Below are 21,576 nucleotides of genomic sequence, written 5' to 3'. Positions count from 1 at the left end.
TTTAATTAAATATCACTATTTCAAGCTATTTCAATGGTAACAGATGTTCTTACAGTCTCTGGCTGTGATAAATGATGCAATTTAGGTGAGTTTTAAAGAAAACATGCGTTCCATATCATGTTTTCTTTAAAAAATCAGCAGTAAAATAAATAAAAAATACAACATTTCCAATCTGTATGTCCCTCCCTTAAGCCAAAATAAAAACACAAGTCTCTCCTCGGTGCTTAAAAATTATTTGGCATGCCTCCCCCTTTGAGCACCACCCCTCCCCTCATAAGTAATGAATGGTCCCTAACATCAACCTTAGAAACTGAAGTCTTCCTTTAACATAACAGAGACACAGCAGTAAACCAGGACTGCAGCAGGCTGCTATACTGTATTCACTGATTATATACAGTGTATGAAAACAGACTTTGTCTTTACTATTCTGTTGCTAGGGCAACAGCTTTGGTCAACAAACTTTCAAACAGGAAAAACAAAGGGACACAATTAGTCTGTTTATGTTGACAACATAAACAGAGCTGTTGCACTTGTATTTGATATGTTGAATTATGTTGTTTTGACTTTTGATTTAACAGAATTTGTAAAGTTGCAGCTGTCAGATAGATGGTGGAGTAAAATACAGTGGCTACAATAAATGCAAATACACAAACCAGCGTACACATGTGACACTGTGCACAGTTTAATTTCGCATAATTTAACATTTTTCTTGTGTTTTTGTGGTAAAAAATATTTGTGGTTTTTGGAGGTGTGAAATAGGGAAGAAAGCATGATTTCTGGCGCCTTAAATTGTGTGTTAAGGTGTGCGTGGCTGCTCGGACACTGACGCAGGTGTTCACCCCTCCATCAGCTCTTCACCTCTGCATCAGTGTCACGCTGACAGCCGGTGTAGATCAAAAGCACCGGGGCGACACACCCAGCGGATGCACATCACTTCACGGGGACCGCTGTGCACCCTGCCAGCTCAGCCGGCGGTCGCTTACCTCTCTGCGGTCCTGCAGGCACTCCAGCACGGCCAGGTTGTTGGTCCAGGTGTGTTTGGGGCAGAGGCGGGACAGGTCCTCCCGGCAGGCCTCCTCCTCCGACAGCTTCCAGCCGGTCGCCCTTCGAGGCTGAGAGGCCCCAGCGGCGGCAGCGGCAGGTGCATCCTTGGCCGGCGGATCCGCGGCTCTCAGGACGGGCGGGTTGGGCGGCTCCGCCGGGCCGCTGGCAGCCTTCAAGCCGAGGACGGAGCCGAAACCGCAGAAACACACGGACCATAACAGCAGCGGCAGCAGCTGAGAGTAACTGTACGCCGCCATCTTCATACCACTGTCAAGTAATCTTGATGAGGCGCATCACTTCCGGTCAGTTAGTTCATAATAAAAGCGTTTGACCAGAGTAAACACACCACTTCCGGTCATTTAATAAAATATTAACGGTATTTCTTTTTAACATTTTAATATTAAACAAATCTGCTTCTTAACCCACTGTTTTTTAATTTTTTTTATACCGCTGGGTTGTAAAATAAGACATTTAAATAGATATATATTTACAAATTTGACACCATTTATCTAGAAATACTCGGTTAACAACAAAAGTCCTGCATTCAAAATGTACTTAAATAATACTTCAAGAGTATTTGCATCAAAAATTTACTTCCTATCAAAAGTAAAAGTACTCATTATGCAGAATGACACATGGATCATAGATGTTATACTGGATTATAGCCTAGTAATTATTACATTATGATTACATTACAATTACATCATGATTTATTTGCTGATAATATATATATATATATAGTTATATAGTTATCTAATAAATGTAGTGGAATTACAAGTTCAATATTTCCATCTGAAATAGTAGAGAAAAAGTATAGCTAAAGTAGGAGAACATGGAAATACCTGAGTAAAGTGTAAGTAGCTTACCTCAAAATTGCTTAAAGGTGCTAGCCTATATACGATGTTCAGAGTCTGGGCACACAACTCTCACCTCTGACATCACATGTAAACTGTTGTTTTATATTAAATGCCGACAAAACAAAATGGATGCTGTTCTCCAGAGCCAACAACATTAACCACAGTACTCTTCAAATCTGCATTTTTAATGGTATGATCATTGGAAGTTCCACATTATAACTATTCAAGCATCTGTGTTGATGACAAATTTACCTTCAAACCACATATTAATGCACTGTTTTTCTTTATCTTTTTGAAAGAAAGTTGTGGAAGCAATCTCTCTGTCAGTACTAGGTGATGTAAGTTATGCAGCAGCCTCCTCTTACAGTGTATGTGTGTATGTGGCAGCACAGTGGTGCAGTGGTTAGCATTCTTGCCTCACAGCAGGAGGGTCCCTAGTCCATACTTCAGGGTGGGCGGGGCCTCCCGTATAGAGTTTGCAGGTCTCCTTGTGTCAGCGTGGGTTTTCTCCAGGTACTCCAGCTTCCTCCCACAATCCAAAGACATGCAGGTTACTTGGTGACTCTAAATTGGCTGTCCCTGTGAATGAAAAACATGAGGGTGCCTGAGCCAAAATGTCGACAATATCAAGGGCCATCTTCTGACGTGAGTTTGTTGGTAAACACAAATGTAATATGTCTAAAAGAATGCTGAAAATGCTCATGGTGCTTACAGTGCTAACATTGCTAATAGCGGCAACAGTGCAGGCAGTGTCAGCCTGGAGGGGAACCAGGTTGTTGTGCTTCTGTGAGGCTGCCATCCCACCTGGGTTGGCATACCATTATCATCAGTAACCGCTGTATGAGTGCAGTGCAGAGCCCCTGCCATTAGCCAACTGATAGAAGGGAGGGACTCACATGTATGTATGCGCAACTGGCCTGCTACCAAAACAAAGAAGAGAGAAGCTCTGTTTATGACACACAGAGGAAGCGTTACGTCATTCTCTGCTCTATACGGTGAAGTAAACATCAAAGATGCTTTGCTACAAGCAGGAACTGCAGGAGCTACACAAGATATGGTGTTGCAAGTTTCTTCTCATGGTGCTATTCCTCAGTGGTTGGAGCAGCCAACCCTTTTGCATCATCAGCAAGTACCTCGTGGTCACAAGTGTTTCACCCTTCAGACTGTACACCTCGCCTGAGTGGGGCAGCGAAGACTGACTAGCTTTCACCTGCAGAAGCATCCCAACTGTGGGCTCTCATCAACCACAACCATCTTGAGCTTGTCTCAGCTGCCAAGGCTGGCTCCCTGGTGGCTTTCTTCAGATGTTTGGGCACCAGGCCGACCTTCTGGAGCAGTGGTTTTCAACTGTTCCAGCCACGGGTCCAGATTTCTACTTAGGCATTAGTTAGAGGTCCACACAGTTTAGGTTATTTAGCGTCATACTTGCGTTTGGCCATGTCATCAAGCTAGTTTGCTGTGTCTGTCAAATAGCTGTCTGTAAGTCAGTCACTCTACAGCAGGAAATGGCACTTCAAAATAAAGCTCTGTGCCAGAAATTCATTATCCTTAAAAATGAAATTTGTTTTTTACAAACTTGACATGTTTGTCAGTCCATTCAGAATGGATCAGTGACCCACTATTGGACCACAAGTCAGTTGGGAACCACTGTTCTGGAAGAAATAGTGCACCGATGTTGGGAACCCCTGGCAGCCAGCTTCGATGGGGAAAATAGTGTCATCCTTTGATGAGAGCCTCATCAACCAGATTCTGGTACTTGGCTTTCTTCAGTTGGTAAGAGGTGGCCCAGGGCACAGTAAATTCAACTCCTAAGATAGTTTTTGTAGTCCTGGATAGTAGAACCATGTTTGACCAGAGGGAGGCTACTGCCATGTCTTGCAGAGGGACAAGGTTCCTCTTTAGCTCCACTTGCATCTCTCAGTTGGAAGAGACAAGGTCTGATTACGACACACAGGAAGTGTTACATCATTCTCTGCTCAGGGCACCATTATTTCACTGTATCTTCACAACAAATAGTTGTTTGCTGCCATATTAATGTTCAAAATCTCATACACAGAACCTATAAGTAGCCGACAGTAGCCTGTTTGAGTAAATGTTGGATACTCAGTTACTTGCCATCACTGCATCCCATATTGTGCTTATTGTATATCAGAGTTTGTACATACAGGGTGCAGCTTACACAGGTGTTAAAATTACAGCTTAACTTTCCTGTGGGTGGCACCGGTTGGCAGGTGGAGAGCTGATCTGATAATGACTGAACTGCTTCACCTTGTGGTGAATCTGCAACCTGCCAAACATCAGTGAGTTTGTGAGACCCTACAATATTCCCACCCTACAAGATACACATCAAGTGATTAAATATGCATTTCAAGCAAATATACACATTTATTAATTAACAGCATTGCCATTTCATTGAGTAACACATCAGAGAAGTTAGTATTCTTTAATAATGTGTTCCAGTGAAGGGATGCAAATGTGGTTTGTTGTAAAAGCTGAGAAAACTAGATGCCTTAACATAAAACAATACTTGAAGATGATACATGTGTGTGTGTGTGTGTGTGTGTGTGTGTGTGTGTGTGCATATCTCCCCTACCTTCCCAGTGTGTCTGAGCAGCTGAGTATAATGGGAACCAGTAAGAGCAATAAATCCTCCCAAATTAGATCTGACAGCTGCTGGGAGGTCTTTTCTGGTTCACCACCAGCAACACGTCTGACCTCCTCTCACAGTTAGTTATTTCATTTCAAAGGTATTTTATTTTTTTCCCCCCCTCTTTGATTCACACTGTATCTGTTATTATGTGTTATATTTTATTGCTCTGTAAAGCACTTTGAGTTGCCCTTGAGTATGAATTGTGCTTTACAAATAAAGCTGCCTTGCCTTTTGTATTTCGATATTTTCAGACGCATCACAAAAACATCACCTTTCACGGTCTGCTCACTCGGGATGATCCACAAACCTCTCTGAAAGCTGTTCATGTCTCTGCAGATCCTGAGTAACTGCACATCATCTCTCACCATAAACAAAATCTAATTCATCTCTATTATATTGCTGGTGGTGGCAGAAGTTACAGCATATTGTGATTTACAACCAAATAAAAGAATTTAATCAAAAGTTGGACCTGCAGACGGCTGCATTTGGTAAACAATATTGCTTTAATTGCCTGTGGGAGTTTTTTTAATCTTCATTTCAACAAGAATACATCCCAGCAGGACTTTGGTATCATATCGCACAGTGACGCTGGCTTTTTTGATTTAAGAAGAAGGATCAAAACTCCTTTATATATTATTCTCTATTGCAATAAATGATATATAAATACATTCTATAAATAACATATATCTACTACATTATCACCTTTCTTTACATCAAGCACCACTTTCTTTTACTTTTGAAACTTGATTACAGGTTACATCAAATACTTCTATCTTGAGAAATATTATATTGCAGTGGTTGACTTTTCACTATCCAGCAGGATATCATTATGTGTAATTAGCTTTAAATTAATCTCTGCTGAGTTCCTGTTACTGTCTGTGAAATAGCAGGAATGAAACAGACAGATGAAAGGAGCAGTCAGCTGTCACAGACTGCAGCTGAGCTGACTCAGAGGAAACCAAGGACAGCAGAGAAATCCCTCTACAGTTTAGGAAACAGAGCTTTAATTGTCTTTGTAGAAAATCGTGTGTCGGCTGCTTTTATTTTCTCTTCAAATATCAGACGCTTCGTTATGAATATCAAACTTTGTCTCCTGATAGTAAAATTCAGTGATGAATTCGGTCTTGTGGCTGAATTATTACTTTATTAGCACTTACAGTCTTCTCTGAAAGTTTTACTCAGACTTTTATACAAATACAAAGACCAAAAATGATGTGTTAGCGTGCCTCTCAATACTGTCTGAAAACTCTACCCTGTCTGGATTCTCAGTCATCCAGGTCATGGTTATCTTAAGTGCTGTATCACAGGCAACTGGAGTTTCTTGAAGATGTTTTTTCAGTTCAATGAACTGAAGAAGTCTTTTAGATGAGAAATGAAACGTCTTCAAGAAACTCAAGCAAGTCCAGTTGCCTATGATATAGCACTTTAGAAGCCTTTTGGTTCCTATTGAAGAAATAAATCTTTAAAAAACACCTCACAAAATATGTAGTTTCATATTTCAAAGAGCCTCAGTGATTTCCTAAAACAGCTGGTCACTGTAGTTTTTATCAAACAAACAGGAGCAGATGTGCATTTGTTGGGGACTATTTTCAGCAGCGGATTAATCCACATTTGGTGCTGTAGTAAGGATTTAAACAACAATGGAGTAGATAGTAAATATATTCACCTTGCCAGTAAGTCACACCGAACCCTAAAAACTGAACTAAATCTGGTTACAATCCTCATAATGCTCCTGTACTGTCTGAAGATGCTTCCGGAAGAAGATTCCTGAAGCATTTGTTCCAGGCTCAGCTGCCGCCACCGACCCCTCTGTCTGGAATTCAACTGACAGCTTCTGAAGACAACTGCTAGTGGTTTGTCTCACACACACACACACACACACACACACACGCACGCACACACTGAACCTATAAAGGGACCAGAAAGCTCTGGTATTTCCACCCATCTGTCAGGAATCAGCTGCAGTCAGGATGGCAGAGTAAGTCCCGATCTGAACTGAGGAGACTTTCTGAATCTACAGAACTTACAGAATGACTCTTAATTATTTTCCTTCTTCCTTTCTCTGTTTCTCTAAAGGAAAAAGATGTCGTCGAGCCGGAGGAATCAGCTCAAGGTAGAGTAAGATGGTGTTGATGAAGGCCTGTCTTTTAAATTTTCAGAGACCGTGTTTTAAAAACTGAACATGTTGGTAAGAACTGAAATATCGCTAACTGTACCTACTATACAGCAGTTTACCAAGTGTTTTATAGGAGAAATATGAAAACAATACATTATAATAGATATGTGATGCAAAATGATATGAATGAGGACCTCAGACATTTTGTTTCACACACAAGCTATATATGCAAATACATTTTACTTCCAAACAGCCTTCATGAGGATGTTGGTCAGTGGTCCTTTACCTTTTTTGACTTGTGATCCCTTAAAGCCCCAGACTGTGGGAGGGACTTAGATCCCACATTTACTAACATTCAAAACCGTATTCTAGTGTCATAGAAGTAAGTAAAAGTGGGGATGATGTCTAGCTCACCCAGTAGAGCGTACACACCATAGGCTGAGTCCTTTGCAGCAGCCTGGGTTCAGCTCAACCCGCGGCCCTTTGTTGCTTGCCGTGGAGTGAGACCGGGCTTGTCTGAAACCTTTGAATGTTGTGGTGTCATAAACGTCTCAGCCTCCGACATTTTACCAGCACTTTAGGCTTAAGTCCAGTGTATTTCTGATCTGTGACTACGTACAAACATTGGCCAGTATTTCCATGTTTTTAATTGATGGTTGAAAAGCAGTTTCTGCTCATCTAAAAACATAAACCCGTGATCAAGACTCCACAGGTATGATGTGGTACTGAACCTTCTTCTCCTCCTCTCTGTCCTCTCAGAGCTTGCTGCTGCAGATCGGCGAGGCGATGCTAGAGGAGGAGGCGCAGGAGGCCCAAAGGCAAAAAATGAAGCACATGGAGGAGAACTGTCCCGCCCTCTCCATCCCAGGCTCCATGCAGGAGCTCCAGGTAAACCACCACCATCACCTTGGAAGCTGGGTGGAGGTCAGAATCACTGCAGCCTCCATACAAACATGGCTGAAGATACAGAACTGTAGAAGCCGTAGAGCTAACTGAGCAGGTACTACTGTACTTGACCCAAACATTTGAACACATATTACTTTAACAAATATTTTGTTTATTTTTCAGCATTCAGCAACAGCTCCCACGAGTATTTGACACTAGTGCCTCATGGGAAAACGATAATCCCACGGGAGCTTCTGTTGCTGAACGCAAAAAAACTACAAAAAGAAAACAGGCCTGTCTTCTAATTTTAGCTCGGGTGAATCCCTATAGTCTCTCTTGGGATTTTCCTCCAGCTGTCAATGCCAAAAGAGTTTCCTGTGATGACAGACAGACACAGTTAGAGACAGGCTGGTGAGTGTATCCTCATACAACAGTTCAAGTTAGTGCCTTTACCGCTTATGTTAAGTTTAGGAAAAGAATCATGGTTGAGCTTCATCATGTTACATACTTAACGTAAAATTTCATACTTAACGCAAAGTTAGGTCCAGGAAAATAAAGCTGCAGAGGTTAGGATAAGGAAAGGAAACATGGTAGGGCGCCATCACCTCACATACAAAAGGGTGTATTTCAAAACAGCTCAAGGGCTCAGGGGGGCCCTAAGCAGAGTCTCTGCATGAAGTTGCTGCGCCCTCACCAACTTTGTATTTTTTGTCAAAGGGCGTGGTCATCATGTCAGTAACACAGCCCCACAAGTCCTAGAAAAACTAGAAACTTAAGGAATTGCCTAAACATTCACTTTGATTTCTTTCGAAATCATCATAAGACATTTTAAGACAGTGTATCATCCCATCAGTTTTTGTACAGGACTTTAGCCCTGGGGAGAAAGGGGGGCTTTCTCCACTTCCAGGCCCAGGGGCTCATTGTGCCATAATGTGCCTATATACATACTTACTGTAAAGTTACGTAGGTTAGGTTAAGAAACATGGCTGATTGATGATGTACCATAAAGTAACTCACCTCATTCAAGTAAGTTCACCTGGTTTGACACAAACTCCACTTTCCTGTGTGAAAGTTATGTGTTTATTTGACCCATCCACCACCCCAACATGCCTCTTTATGTGGATTTTACGCTACTTCCTTCCTTGCTCTTGTCAGCACATTGGTCACATGATTGCAGCTTTTACAGTTACATGATTTATATATGAATTACTGGCTCGGGATTACATGGGTTATAAGAATTGTGGTGCATTCATTTTTGTTGATATACACATGAACAGTCCGCGACTGTTACGTTTTACTGGTCGATCCACATCCCAATCCTCACCTGTGGTCATGAGCTCTGGGTAGTGATCGAAAGAACGAGGTCACGGACACAAGCAGCCGAAATGAGTTTTTTCCGTAGGCGTGGCTGTGCTCAGCCTCAGAAATAGGGGGAAGAGCTTGGACATCCGGAGGGAGCTCGGAGTAGAGCCGCTGCTCCTTCGTGTGAAAAAGGGATCCACTGAGGTGGTCCTGGCATCTGATCAGGATGCCTCCTGGGCGCCTTCCGTTAGAGGTGTTCCAGGCACATCCCACTGGTAGGAGGCTCCAGGGCAGACCCAGAACATGCTGGAGGGATTACACATCTCATCTGGCCTGGGAACACCTTGGGGTCCCCCAGGAGGAGCTGGAAAGTGTTGCTGGGGAGAAGGGCGTCTGGGGTGCTTTGCTCAGCCTGCCACCCCTGCGACCTGGCCCTGGATAAGCAGATGAAAATGGTTGGATGAATGGATGGACATATGAACGGTGCATGATAACAGCCTGAGCTGGTGGAGCATTTAGCAGGTAAAGAGACAGCTATTTCCCCAGAAAGTTGGTGGAGACCAAAAACAGAGATAAAAGAGAAGGAATATTGACTAAAATGAATCAGAAAAGAAGAAAAGAAACTCTGCTTGATGTTCCCCAAAAACTTTATAAGATGATATGTAGGTCTAAATGGAAGGAGGCCCCGGGGCAGACCCAGAACATGCTTGAGGGATTACATACTCTGTCTGGCCTGGGTACAATGTCAGGGGTGTTTTGCTCAGCCTGCTGCCCCAACGACCCGGCTTCAGATAAGCGGTTGAAAACGGATGGAAGGATATATGTAAATGTTATGACATATGCAGTTAAAATTTTAAAAATACAACACCTACATGCTGAATTAATTTTTCAGATTTGTTTTTCCTGTTATATTCAAACACACACTAATTAAACACAGACTATAGGAGGTGACAGAAAATTGGCTTTGTAACATAAAATATAGAAAGAATGGATCCCCTGCTTGTTACGTTGGCTATGTTTGTCACACCTGTTTTCCTGTCTATTATAACAATCAGGAGCTGTGCCGGAAACTTCATAAGCAGATTGATTTGGTGGATGATGAGCGATACGACATGGAGATCAAAGTGAAGAAGTCCAACAAGGAGGTATGTCTTTTTCAAGTTTGACTTCCTGCCAAAGGTGTTTTTTTTTTTTAAACCAATGTTATTTTCTGTTTCCACAGCCCACATTAACAGCTACACCATGTTTTATATTATATATATTTATTTTATATTTCAAAGTAACTCTCTCTTCTGTCAGATCGATGACCTGAAGCTGATGGTTCAGGATCTGAATGGGAAGTTTAAGAAGCCGGCCCTGAAGAAGGTGCGGATGTCGGCTGATGCCATGCTGGCTGCTCTGCTGGGCTCCAAACACAAAGTGTCTATGGACCTGAGAGCCAACCTGAAGCAGGTCAAGAAGGAGGTGAAAGAGGAGGTGCGTGCTTCAGATTTTACATTAAAGGACAATTACAGCATGATTACATTTAGTTTGGGTTGAACTGAGTAAATTTATTTGTGTCCATCTCTGAAATCAAACATTGGCATAAAAATACAACAACAGAACAGACTGAAAATCATAATTCCTCAAACACAAATTAATAAGAGCATTTCAACTATTTATTATTTGTGATGTGAGCCTGCTGCATCTTTTGCATGTGTGTCTTTGCAGGAGAAACAAACAGGCGACTGGAGGAAGAACATTGAAGACAAGGCTGGGATGGGCGGCAGGAAGAAGATGTTTGAGACAGAAGCTTAAACATCAGTGTGTTGTTCTTCTGTTGACCAGTATTATTCATTTCTCTGTGTTATGTGAGTCTATGCTGTTGGCAATGTGTATAAATGACGGAATAAATAAATCATGTGGTGCTTTTGAGTGTGTCATAGAAATAATAGACAGAACATAGAGGAGTTTTCAACCATCAAGATTAACATAATTCGGGTTTACAAATGGTAAATGTGAGACAAGCCATGAAATTAAACATATAAAAATTAAGTAGAATAAAATGCAACAGAATAGAATAACTTGAAAATAATTTTCAAAAAAATGAATTAAATGGATAATAGACAGTATTAGAAGTGTAAAAATGAAACTAACAACAATATCAGGCTTTTAAAAAGGTTTTGAGAAGGCATTTAAATGCATACGTTTCTTATTATTTTTATGTTAGGCTATTAAAAGGGACAGTTTACCCCACACTCAAAACAAAAAATAAAATTAGCTTTGCAGGTAGCAAGCTACTTTTGCCATTTTCTTATAGCTTGGCTTGCTACGTTTCTCTGGGGATGGCTTCAGTGTAGTGAAACTTCATTTTGATGTAGAGTAGCTGGTAGCTTAGCTCACTTCATCTTCCAAGTAGCTTACCCAACACTGCATATTAAAAGCAAGGACCACAATAAACTCCCAAAAATATATACATGTAGTTAAAACAATTCAATAACCATTGATCAATTAATTTAATTAAAACAGTATGAAATAATGTTAAGTATGAGACATCAGTTTGTCCTTTGGTCAGCAGAGAGGGAGCATCACAGACCATATGCATAATAAGTTTCATGCATAGGTTTTAATAATAACTAGATACTGGACACCAAAATGGTGCCTAATCATTCCAATGTAATTGCTTGCCTGGCACACATGCCAAAAAAGTTTTCTAGTTTCTCCCGCTGGCTCTGCCCGCAAATTCCTGCTCGGCTTGTAGACTTCCCATTGTGATGACATCGTAGACTTTTAAATTGCTTTTTTTGGCTTGAGGAAAGTTTAACAAATATAAAACCACCATGACTAAAATCAGGACAGAAAGACTGCTAATTGACCTTGTTTGCAGTTGGAGGTGTTCTGTCAACAATTTTATAGACATGTAATGGTGGTCTACAGAGAAAATGCTTTGAGGGCTGCGCTCTCCCCTACAGGAAGTAGGGTTGCCAGTTGAATTGTACCACTGATTAAAAGTAAATAAGTATGAACAAGAAAGGCAACATATAAAAGAAGACAAAACATGAATGAACCTGTCATCCTTGACTTCAAACAAACAGGATTAATGTTGGTAAATCGCTGGTCCGCACTCCGAAGCAGTAGGTGGCGGTAATGAGCTGGTTACCAACTGTCGCTAAAACTCAAGAAGAAGAAGACAGCGCTTTCCCTCGGTCATGTGACACGCTAGTGGAGGTGGAAGTTGAGGAAACCATCCACTACACCAGCTGGCTACGGTTGAAAATTTGAAAGACAAACATCGTTATATCCACGGTTAAAGGAACAAGACAAGGCGCTTGTGTTCGCGCTGCTGGCCGCTGATTTCCCCCCATAAAGAGACCAAAATGACGGCGGCGGTATTTTTCGGCTGCACCTTCATCGCCTTCGGCCCAGCTATCGCTCTGTTCCTGTTTACCATCGCCCGGGAGCCGCTGAGGGTCATTTTCCTCATAGCAGGGTGAGAGTTAGTCTAAATTTATCAAAGCAGGGTGATAGTGAAGTTATCTTCATTATATCAAGGTGATACTGACACCAATATGGCGTTTAATCAGATAAAACCTAGTGTTAGGCGGAGCTAGCTTTTAGCTAACAGACCGCTTCATTAGCTAACGTTAGCCGCTACCGTTAGCTTCCATTTTCGGGCATCTTGATAGTTTCTCTCTTATATCTCATACAGTTAGATACATTCAGCCATTTAGGGTAGTTCTCGCACATTACACACATTAGTGACAATAGTTCAAATATCCAGCGTTAGGGTTTAAACAATGTATCTTAGCTTTTAATTCAAAGACAACGTTAACTAGCTAACTGTTAATTCATAACTGTTGGACAAGAAGCTGTATTTATTATGCTCAGAGGTCTGTTCGGTTTACAGCAATTTAGGAAACGATAAAGATGATGTCGAGAGAAGGGCCAAATATGATCACCTTTATTGTGTCCGATAATAGAAACGTAAAGGTTTTAATGGGCTGCACAGGTTGTGCTCATTTACCTAAAACTATGAACAAACTTGACTAAACGTGAGTAGTTCACAGCTACTTTGGTATATTATTATCAAAGATACACATTTTCTTGCATTAACTTGGTTGGAGCTAACTGTAACTGTTAACAACATATTAACTTATTAGAAAAAGGCCAGTGTTATTAACAGTATAGTAGATAAATAACGTAAGGTGCCACAGTGTTGGCTTACTTCGTTATAGGGCTGCAACGATTAGTCGACTAATCGATGACTAATCGACTATTAAAATAATCGGTGACTATTTTAGTAGTTGACTAATCGGTTTGAGTCATTTTTCATAGAATAGTACTATAAAAGTACCCCAAAATACTCTTACTGCAGCTTCTTATGTTCAGATATTGGCAGCTTTACACACTCTTCCATGACAGTGAACTAAAGTGAGTACGAAACAAGACATTAGATGATGTAATTTTGGGGTTTGGGCGAGACAGACCGACATTTTTCAACATTTTAACACATTTTTCGATGAAATGATTAGTCGACTAATTGAAGAAATAATCGACAGATTAGTCGACAATGAAAATAATCGTTAGTGGCAGCCCTACTTCATTACTGAGGTCTTTTGGTATCTAACGTGGTGGCAATTTAGTTGAAGTTACCGAAAATTAATCAAAATCTTGCAGTAATCCACCACTTTATCAATTGCACAGTGTAATGATAGTAATTTCATCACTACTGAATACTAGTCTACCAATGTTTTAATTTGAATAATATGTTTCTGTTTAATTTATATTCTATTTTATTCCTATATTTTAACTCATGCACAGTGTCTTGGATTCTCACTTGTACTTGGGTGTTTTTCTTTTTGACATTTTGGAGGAGCATTGTAGGAGGGAGCCAGAGAACAACAATTAAATTGCCACAGACTGCTTCCACTGTAAAATTATGGGTGTCAGTAGCTCAGTCCATAGGGGCATGGTTCAAATCCCTGTTCAGACCAAGTGTAAAGCGTGGATTAATAAAGTACATCTTCTTCTAATTGTTTTGCATCTGACAAATAACGAATAATGTTAAGAGAAGCGGGCTTGTGACCTGGCTCGGTGTATCGACAGATGTTAATGTTTATTGCATAAAGTTTCAAAATTAGCTGGGTTTTTTGACACTGTGTCAGAGAGATATTTTTTTATTTTATTTTATTAGCTTAAGTTCTCAAAAGGTTTCACCTCACATTATAAACATGGAGGTAAAGCTTAAGCTAACAGTTAAACAATTATCAATATAGTTGCCTATTTTTTTTTAAGCAAAAATGCCTAAATCTGTGTTTGTTTAGCTTCTAAAATGTGAAGATTTGCTCTTTGTATCTTCAATCACCTATTGTAAATTGAATATCTTTGTTTTGTTGACTGTTGTTCTGACTAAACAATCTGACAAAGTCACAGTTGGCACAGGGAAGTTGCATTATTCAATATTTACTGAAATTTCATTCAAAAACAATAAATGGATTGTCAGAATATTTGAAAACAGTCTATTCAGTTCAGTCTGGTTTCATAGCTTTGGCATATGGTCATCTATGTGTTACGTTATATATTATTTAGCTTTCACCTTGTGCTATATCTCATATCTCGTAGAATATAGGCTACATAATAGATTCTAATAATAATCTATTAGATTTTAACGTTAATTTTTTTACATAGATTTTTTTGCATCATATTCTATATTGCAACTCTTAATACAGACAAATAATCATATTGCTAGCTTCGTATGCTCTGTATAGACTTGCTGACTCTGCTGCTAGTAATCACACTACTTTTACTTTATCGTGTAGGTTTTGTCTCCAAATGCTCTTGATTTTTTTTATTCCATTCATAATTTAGTATTATATTCCTCTTATTATGTATTTATTTTTACCCTATTAATCTGTGCTGTTTCTGTCTTTATGCTGCTCCTCTTCTCTAGGGATCAATAAAAGTTTATCTTGTCTTGTGTCAGAGATAAGACATCATTACATGCAGTAGCCTGCCATATAATGATGTCAATGACTATGAAATGAATGTTAATGTTCTGCTGTCTCCTGCTTAGTAAGCCGTAAAGGACATTCCAGCCTGATTTTTTTTACCTGATCTTCAGGCCGATGTGCCAAAAATGGACAGCCAGTCAAAAAAGTGAATACCTTGTGGGAATAGCCTACTTCAGAGCATTTATTTAGACAGTTAAGGCAGCATGTCTGCATCCACATTTACAGCTGTTTGTGACAACTAAGGCCTTAAGGAAAGTTTATTTAAGCATAAACAGATCAATGTATACTTTGTGCAACATCTGGAAATTTAAAGAGAACTGACGTAGCTATTGGACTGAAATCAACTTCAGTAACACACTGATGTCACACATGCCTGTGTCTGAGCTGTTTTTCATATAACTAATTGCGTGTGTGTTTTATTCCCCTCTCAGAGCGTTTTTCTGGCTGGTGTCTCTGCTGCTGGCCTCCCTGTTGTGGTTCATCTCAGTTCAGATCAGTAACAAGGACAGCCCAGCACAGCAGAAAGGTCTCCTCATCTTCGGTGTGGTGCTGTCCGTCCTGCTGCAGGAAACCTTCCGCTTCGCTTACTACAAGCTGCTGAAGTAAGTTCCTGTCACGATGTTCACAGCTGGCCTGCAACACAGTCTCTGTTTTAACACTGACAGACTCATTCTGATTATATTCAGTGTGAATCACGTCATCTGGTCCTGAGCCAGTTACCATCATAATCAGATTTCCATCACATTCTTGAATGCAGCTTTGTATGTTGTGTAATAAATGTACTTTTCATTTGATTTTTAGTATCTTCTGTCAGCAGTGGATTTTCACAGCTTGTATTGAGATGCTTCTTAAGTCTTGACTTGGAGAAACCTGTCTTAAAAATAGACATCTACTACAGTCTTTTATAATTATTGCAAGAAGTTTGATATGACTGAAGGAGATGAGGAAAATGTAAACATAATCCTGATGACAGAAACTGCTCGATAAACAAAAAAAGATAAAAAGTTGCTGTGTTCAGTTTTTATAGTTAGTATACAACAAATCAACATACTTAGTGCAGTTGGAAGTCAGTCAAATTATGATTTAAAATGCTGCTGCTAAAACATCTTTCTTGCTAGATCCAGCTCTGCAGCCCCTGTAGCGCCGCCTCAGCTCCTCTGGTATAGTGTAAACATTGTCGGTGTGCCATGTCATTCAAAATGAGAGCAGCTGCTCCTTTGGATAAACAAGGTGTCCGCCACCATCTTGCAGAAATGAAGTAGCAATATCCATAGGATATAATTAGATCCACTCAAAGTGTGCAGTAGAAAAATGAAAATGTGGACAAGCAATGGAAAAGAGTAAAGATAAAGTACACTACAGAGACAGAGCTACTGGAGAGGCTGCCACTCACGTCAGCGCCATCTTGTAAAGAGGCCACACATACGCTGTGTTGTGTAACAAGCTACTGGGTGCCTTCATTTCCTTCAGGATTAATTACATGTCTGTATATCTATCTAAAGATTTAAAAACACCCTTTTTTTGTCTTCTAGGAGTTTTCTGCAGCTGCTCTACCAGCTCAGGTTCTTTTGTGCATTGCCTCAATATTGTCCATGAACAGCACAGTCCTATTCAAATGTATTTTAATATGCATGCTGACTTTTTTGAGTAAACTTAATTTGGTCACGCACTGCCTAGAGTCAGGATGTAGTCCGGAACTGGGACAGCGCTAATGATTACGAGCACCAGCAGCCACTAGAGGCCACTAAAGCTGAATAATCAGCCAGTTGTCCTGCAGTGAAATGACTGTCTGGTGCTGACTTTTACCATTTTAAAAACTCACAGAGATGCACCAAAATGCCAAAACAAGTATCCAGTGTTTATCACCCTATACTGGTCAATACTGAGAGACAATGATGCTTCTGTTTTTTGTTGCCAAGTTGACAGCAGTATCACGGGACATATGCCAAGAGTTCGAAAAGCAAAAAACTTTGCATGTTCTTATAAGTATTATGATATTTTAGGTCTCAGGCTGCAAATGACAATATTTATCATCTATTAATCTGATTATTTTCTTGATTAATTGATCAATTGTGTGGTTCATCAAATGTCAAAAAATTACGAAAAATGTCCCTCACCGTTTCCCAGATCTTAATGTAATGTGTTTAAAGAACCCATGTAGATGCGCTAATTTTGGTGGACAAGGGCTGTACTGTTCATATTAAAGAGGCTAGAACCTGTTAACAAACTTCAGAGTGGATGCAAATTAATTTTCTGTTGATTGACTGGTAATTTAATCAGGTAATTATTTCATCTCTTAAAACAGTTTGATTTTTTTTATGAAAGCAACAGTATCCTGACTGTAAGTCCCTATAAGATTTTCTTACTGTAATAAAACAGATGCAAACCAGTGGCAATCTGAAAAACATTTGAAAATCTAAAACACTGCAGCATTCTTTCTAAGTTTGTCGATGTCAGTAGAAAGTGTACAACACGTGATTCTGTGAAGACCAAACAGCTGATCTGAAGTGTAGAGCTGAGGTAGTGATTGTGGGGTGGAGATATTTGTCTGAAAAGTTAAATCTGCATAAACATAAAATGAAAGAAGACGGTAAAATCCAAGAACAAACTGTTCTTTTTTTTAATACCTCACTAGTCTGAGTGGGCGGAAGTTCGCTGCATAGATCAGCCTCTCATTGGGTGGAACGAGCCACCCGCTGAAGTCCCGCCCTACCACCTCCGGTTGTGTAGCAGTTTTCAACCGTTTTCAACACGTTACTAACTTTTGCGGTGTTTGATCTTGCGGGGATGTAGCCATTTTTCTGCCATGGTTTGCGTCCTGTAGACGATATTTTTGTGGGCATGTGTCACCAAAACCTGTTTCCCCCTGGCAATATTTTTGCAAGCGCACCGTTGCTGTGGCACCGCCCAGAACGATTGTGATTGGTTGAAAGAAATACAAGCAGCTGGGGCGTTTTTTTCCTCCAATCTTAAAGTGAGAGTCGGCCCAGCCAGACCTTTCTTTTCTTGAGAAAGGTCTGGTGAGCGAGACTAATACCTCACAGACAGTTTTGTATCTTTGAATTGAACCCTGCAGCTCAAGTTGAGTTTCATGTCAAAGCTCAGAAATCTGACGCACACGATGTCAAGGTTCTTCAGTTTGAGACTTGTTTTAAATCTAACACTAGGACATTTTACAACTTGTGTGTAATTTAATAAACTAACTTCTGCACTCTCTCATCATCATAATTACACCCTGGCGAGTAGTTTCCCAGAGTTTGTGTCTCTGGTGTCCCAGTTTGTTCCAGTTCCCACCTTTATGTATTTTTTTCTATTAAAGGTCCATTGTTGCAGTGCGTATCATCTTCCTCTTACTGACACACATATTTCTTACTGATGTTTTTGTTGACAGCACACAGTGAAACGAGGATCTTTAACGCTGACGTGTGTGTTTGTGTGTGTTTTTTCTGCAGGAAGGCGAATGAAGGCCTCCTTGCGCTCAGTCAGGAGGAAACCATGCCGATCTCCATACGTCAGCTGGCCTATGGTACAGTTAGTCTGCACTTCACATCACTGTCTGTCTCTTTGTTTTATTTAAAGCTGACTGTGTTTGTGTGGTGCTTTGGAAAAAGCGTTATTTCAACTTCCCAGCTGCTGAACAGGGTTAAGAAAATCTGAAAATGTGTTTTGTCCAGTATTCATCTTTAAAGGGGTACTCTGATTTCACACATTAAAATAAGTTCACCTATCATTGGAGGACTAGCACTAGCAGTGTTAGCACTAACTAAATATGCATCATGCTGTGGACTAAAAGTCAGGATGTCTCAGTCTCTATTGCTTCGTTTTTAACCAGCTTCTTTAAACCAGTGTCTCTAAAATCCTGCAACATCATAGAAGCGCATTATTAACTTCGTGGAGTACTTAAAGACATCCAGTCCCTTAAATATGGTCCTTCAGGAATAGTGATCAAGATCTGTACTCAGTGAGACATTTTATAATTAAAAATAAACTTCTCTGTACTCTCTGGTGGACCAAGTATTTTAGCAAGACGTAATTTTTGTTTCTGAATGACCACAAACAGATATTTATATTATCTGGGCTGTAGTATCTTGTTGCTAATCTCCCAACATATACCCATTGCTGATATAGCTGATAAATAAAAAGGTGCTGCTAACACTGTTAACATGCAGTCAGTGGAATAAAACACTCCTCTGTCGTCGCCGTTTTGCCTCAGTGTCCGGCCTCGGCTTTGGCTTCATGAGCGGTGCGTTCTCGATGGTGAACATCCTGGCGGACTCTGTGGGGCCAGGGACTGTTGGGATCCATGGAGACTCGCAGCACTACTTCCTGTCCTCAGGTAACAATATACACAGAAACTTTCCAAATTAGCTGTCAGCTACAATGTGTACTTGAGTGTATTGAATCTGTAAAGTTGTTCCCACCATTTTCCCCTGGGTTGTCAAAGTCAAGTTCAGAAAAAGTGGGTGTATCAGTATTTTAAATGAGGAATAGTTTAGATTACATAATCCTACATGTTACACTTTTCGTTTTTCAGCTTTCATGACCATGGCCATCATCCTGCTCCACATGTTCTGGGGCGTCGTCTTCTTTGATGCCTGCGAGAAGCAGCGCTGGTGGGCGGTGGCTGCTGTCGTCATCAGCCACCTTGTCGTTTCCTGTCTGGTGAGTGTTGATAAGGGCTGGGTGGGTGGTTGTTTTAAGCCCAGTTCAGACCAATGATTCACAATGAGATGAAACTGTTTTAGAAAGTTGCAGAGAAAAGTTACAGTGGTGTGAACTGGCTGTCTGAACTCAAGCCGGCTGATGGTGTTCAAATTGCCAGGGGCTGGTTATAGAATGTAAGGCACATTGCCTCTCTCAGCAGCATATCAGCTTGTAGAGAAGTCTACTGGTCAAGTCAAAATGATCGCAGACATGTGAGGTGTTCCCTCCCTGTGGAGCTCTCTGTTTCCATCCTCATGAGTTGTATTCAGCCACAAAATAAGCTTTAAAATCCTGAAATCAGAACGGAAATACAGAGAGTTGTTGCATAGAGATGATACACCGTCTCATCTAGTTGCATCGGTGTGAACCAGTGTGGTTTTTAGAATGTTGCTGAATGAAGCATTGCATGTAGTTACATGTTTGAACTTGTCTCATCACAAATCTTTGGTCTGGGGGCGTTTGTGGCTTAGTGGTAGAGCAGGCGCCCCATGTACAAGGCTGTTGCTGCAGCGGCCCGGGTTCGAATCCAGCTTGTGGCCCTTTGCTGCATGTCATCCCCCTCTCTCTCTCCCCCTTTCACACTTACCTGTCCTGTCCATTAAAGGCAAAATGGCCAAAAAAAATCTCTTTTAAAAAAAAAAATCTTTGGTCTGAGCTGGGCGTAGCTTTTGTGTGGTCATTTAGTTACAGTATACAGAGCTAGAAAACCTATAGTAAACTTAGCGTTTGTGAGTTTTCATGTTTTGTGTTGATATCTGTTTCTCGTCTTGTCCCGCAGACCTTCCAGAACCCCGAGTATGTTGCTAGCCTCGTTCCCACCTACATCATCTTGTTCCTGATGGGCATCCTGGCGTTTTACTCTGCCGGCGGCTCCCTTAGGAACCTCAAACTTTGCCTCACCTGCAAAGACAAAGACTTCCTGCTGGCCAACCACCGGCCCAGATAACGCTGCACGCCAGGCAGTGTGCAGGACTCTCTATCCAAAGATCACCGAGTTCACACACACAAACACACATACACTAAACACAGCGAAGAAGCAGTGTTAACCTTCTGTTAATCTGCTCATTCACTTAAGAGGTATTTCATGATCTTAAGTCTAAAAGTAAAAGCATTAGAAGTTCCTCCAAGGAAAGAAACAAAAAGATAATTTTGATTCATGTCCAGCTCAGAGGCTCAGTTAGTTTGTATAATGAGGTTCTGTTAAAAACAAAATATCTGATATCTGGCTGAAAGTTTTCCCTGTTTGTTGCCTGATGCTCTGAAAGAAACAACAAGCTTACAAAAGATATTTTAGGTTGGTGACACTCTTTACATTCTGTACATATTCCAATGTACATTTCAACTTTTCTGACAGCTATCTTCTTTTCAAATATGTCAAATCTTTCAAGGGGTGGATTTATCATTTATGAACAAAACTCTGTAAATATTTATGCATTTTTAATTCCCTGATGTGTAGATAGTGAGACGTTTTAACCTTTTTCAAGATGTGACATCTTTAGTCTGTGTAAGAACTTGCCTTTGATTTGAAATGAAGCTGAAAGGGGACATAGGCTGCTGTTTGGTTCTTTTCCCGGTCATCCTGAGGTCATGAGTGAAATACTTATGTTTTATTCCTCATATGAGTATTAATGTCTTAGGGCATCTTCATATTAGGCACCATTGATTCAAGCTGTGCCCGAGTATGTACATTAGTAATAGTTGTCTGTACCTGAGTACACTTGCATCATCTACGTGGCATTTTTGTTGTGCTACAGTGTGGGAAAGGGCCCCACAGATAGACACTGCTGCCCCGAGGAACGTCATCAACAGACTGGTGGAGGAGTGAATCGCTGGAACTCTCCGCCTCCTGCTGGAGCTCCAACTGTAGGTCGGAGACAGCAGCAGAGCTAAGTTTGGGTCTGTCTGCGTTGGGCTGCGCTGCTGTCTGATAGAGTCTTGTGTTAGAGAACAGTCCGCTTTCGCGTTTTGTTACGACATGCATACCGTACCAGAGTGCACAAGAATTGTACTCAAGATCACCTTTTTAAG

At 40.7% G+C, this 21,576-nt stretch overlaps 3 protein-coding genes across 4 annotated transcripts in view; 2 read left to right on the top strand and 1 right to left on the bottom strand.

Moving 5' to 3' along the window:
- LOC125905754 (Golgi apparatus protein 1-like) overlaps nucleotides 1-1,311 on the bottom strand; it is a 29,511-nt gene extending 28,200 nt beyond the window's left edge. The window contains exon 1 of the mRNA XM_049603946.1: nucleotides 984-1,311. Coding sequence (XP_049459903.1) covers nucleotides 984-1,307 — 324 coding nt within the window. The 5' untranslated portion in view covers nucleotides 1,308-1,311. The remainder of the gene's footprint in view (nucleotides 1-983) is intronic.
- A 5,200-nt stretch (nucleotides 1,312-6,511) lies between these two features.
- Nucleotides 6,512-10,735, top strand: LOC125903040 (troponin I, fast skeletal muscle-like). 2 transcript variants are annotated; one of them, XM_049599653.1, is made up of 6 exons: nucleotides 6,512-6,529; nucleotides 6,628-6,664; nucleotides 7,427-7,555; nucleotides 9,910-9,999; nucleotides 10,154-10,330; nucleotides 10,565-10,735. In XM_049599653.1, the coding sequence occupies exons 1-6, from the start codon at nucleotides 6,522-6,524 to the stop codon at nucleotides 10,649-10,651; spliced, it is 528 nt and encodes a 175-aa protein (XP_049455610.1). In that variant the 5' UTR covers nucleotides 6,512-6,521; the 3' UTR covers nucleotides 10,652-10,735. The 2 variants fall into 2 exon arrangements, with proteins under 2 accessions (XP_049455610.1, XP_049455613.1); XM_049599656.1 differs by lacking the exon at nucleotides 6,512-6,529 and having other exon boundaries at nucleotides 6,576-6,664.
- A 1,287-nt stretch (nucleotides 10,736-12,022) lies between these two features.
- aph1b (APH1B gamma secretase subunit) lies at nucleotides 12,023-21,098 on the top strand. Its single transcript, XM_049602172.1, has 6 exons — nucleotides 12,023-12,323; nucleotides 15,276-15,446; nucleotides 18,297-18,370; nucleotides 19,058-19,180; nucleotides 19,379-19,506; nucleotides 20,327-21,098. The coding sequence occupies exons 1-6, from the start codon at nucleotides 12,211-12,213 to the stop codon at nucleotides 20,492-20,494; spliced, it is 777 nt and encodes a 258-aa protein (XP_049458129.1). The 5' UTR covers nucleotides 12,023-12,210; the 3' UTR covers nucleotides 20,495-21,098.
- Nucleotides 21,099-21,576: the final 478 nt, after the last annotated feature.

The sequence above is a fragment of the Epinephelus fuscoguttatus genome, linkage group LG2, assembly GCF_011397635.1.
Source record: "Epinephelus fuscoguttatus linkage group LG2, E.fuscoguttatus.final_Chr_v1".
In the NCBI taxonomy this organism is placed as follows: domain Eukaryota; kingdom Metazoa; phylum Chordata; class Actinopteri; order Perciformes; family Serranidae; genus Epinephelus; species Epinephelus fuscoguttatus.
This window is presented reverse-complemented; position numbering and strand designations above follow the sequence as displayed.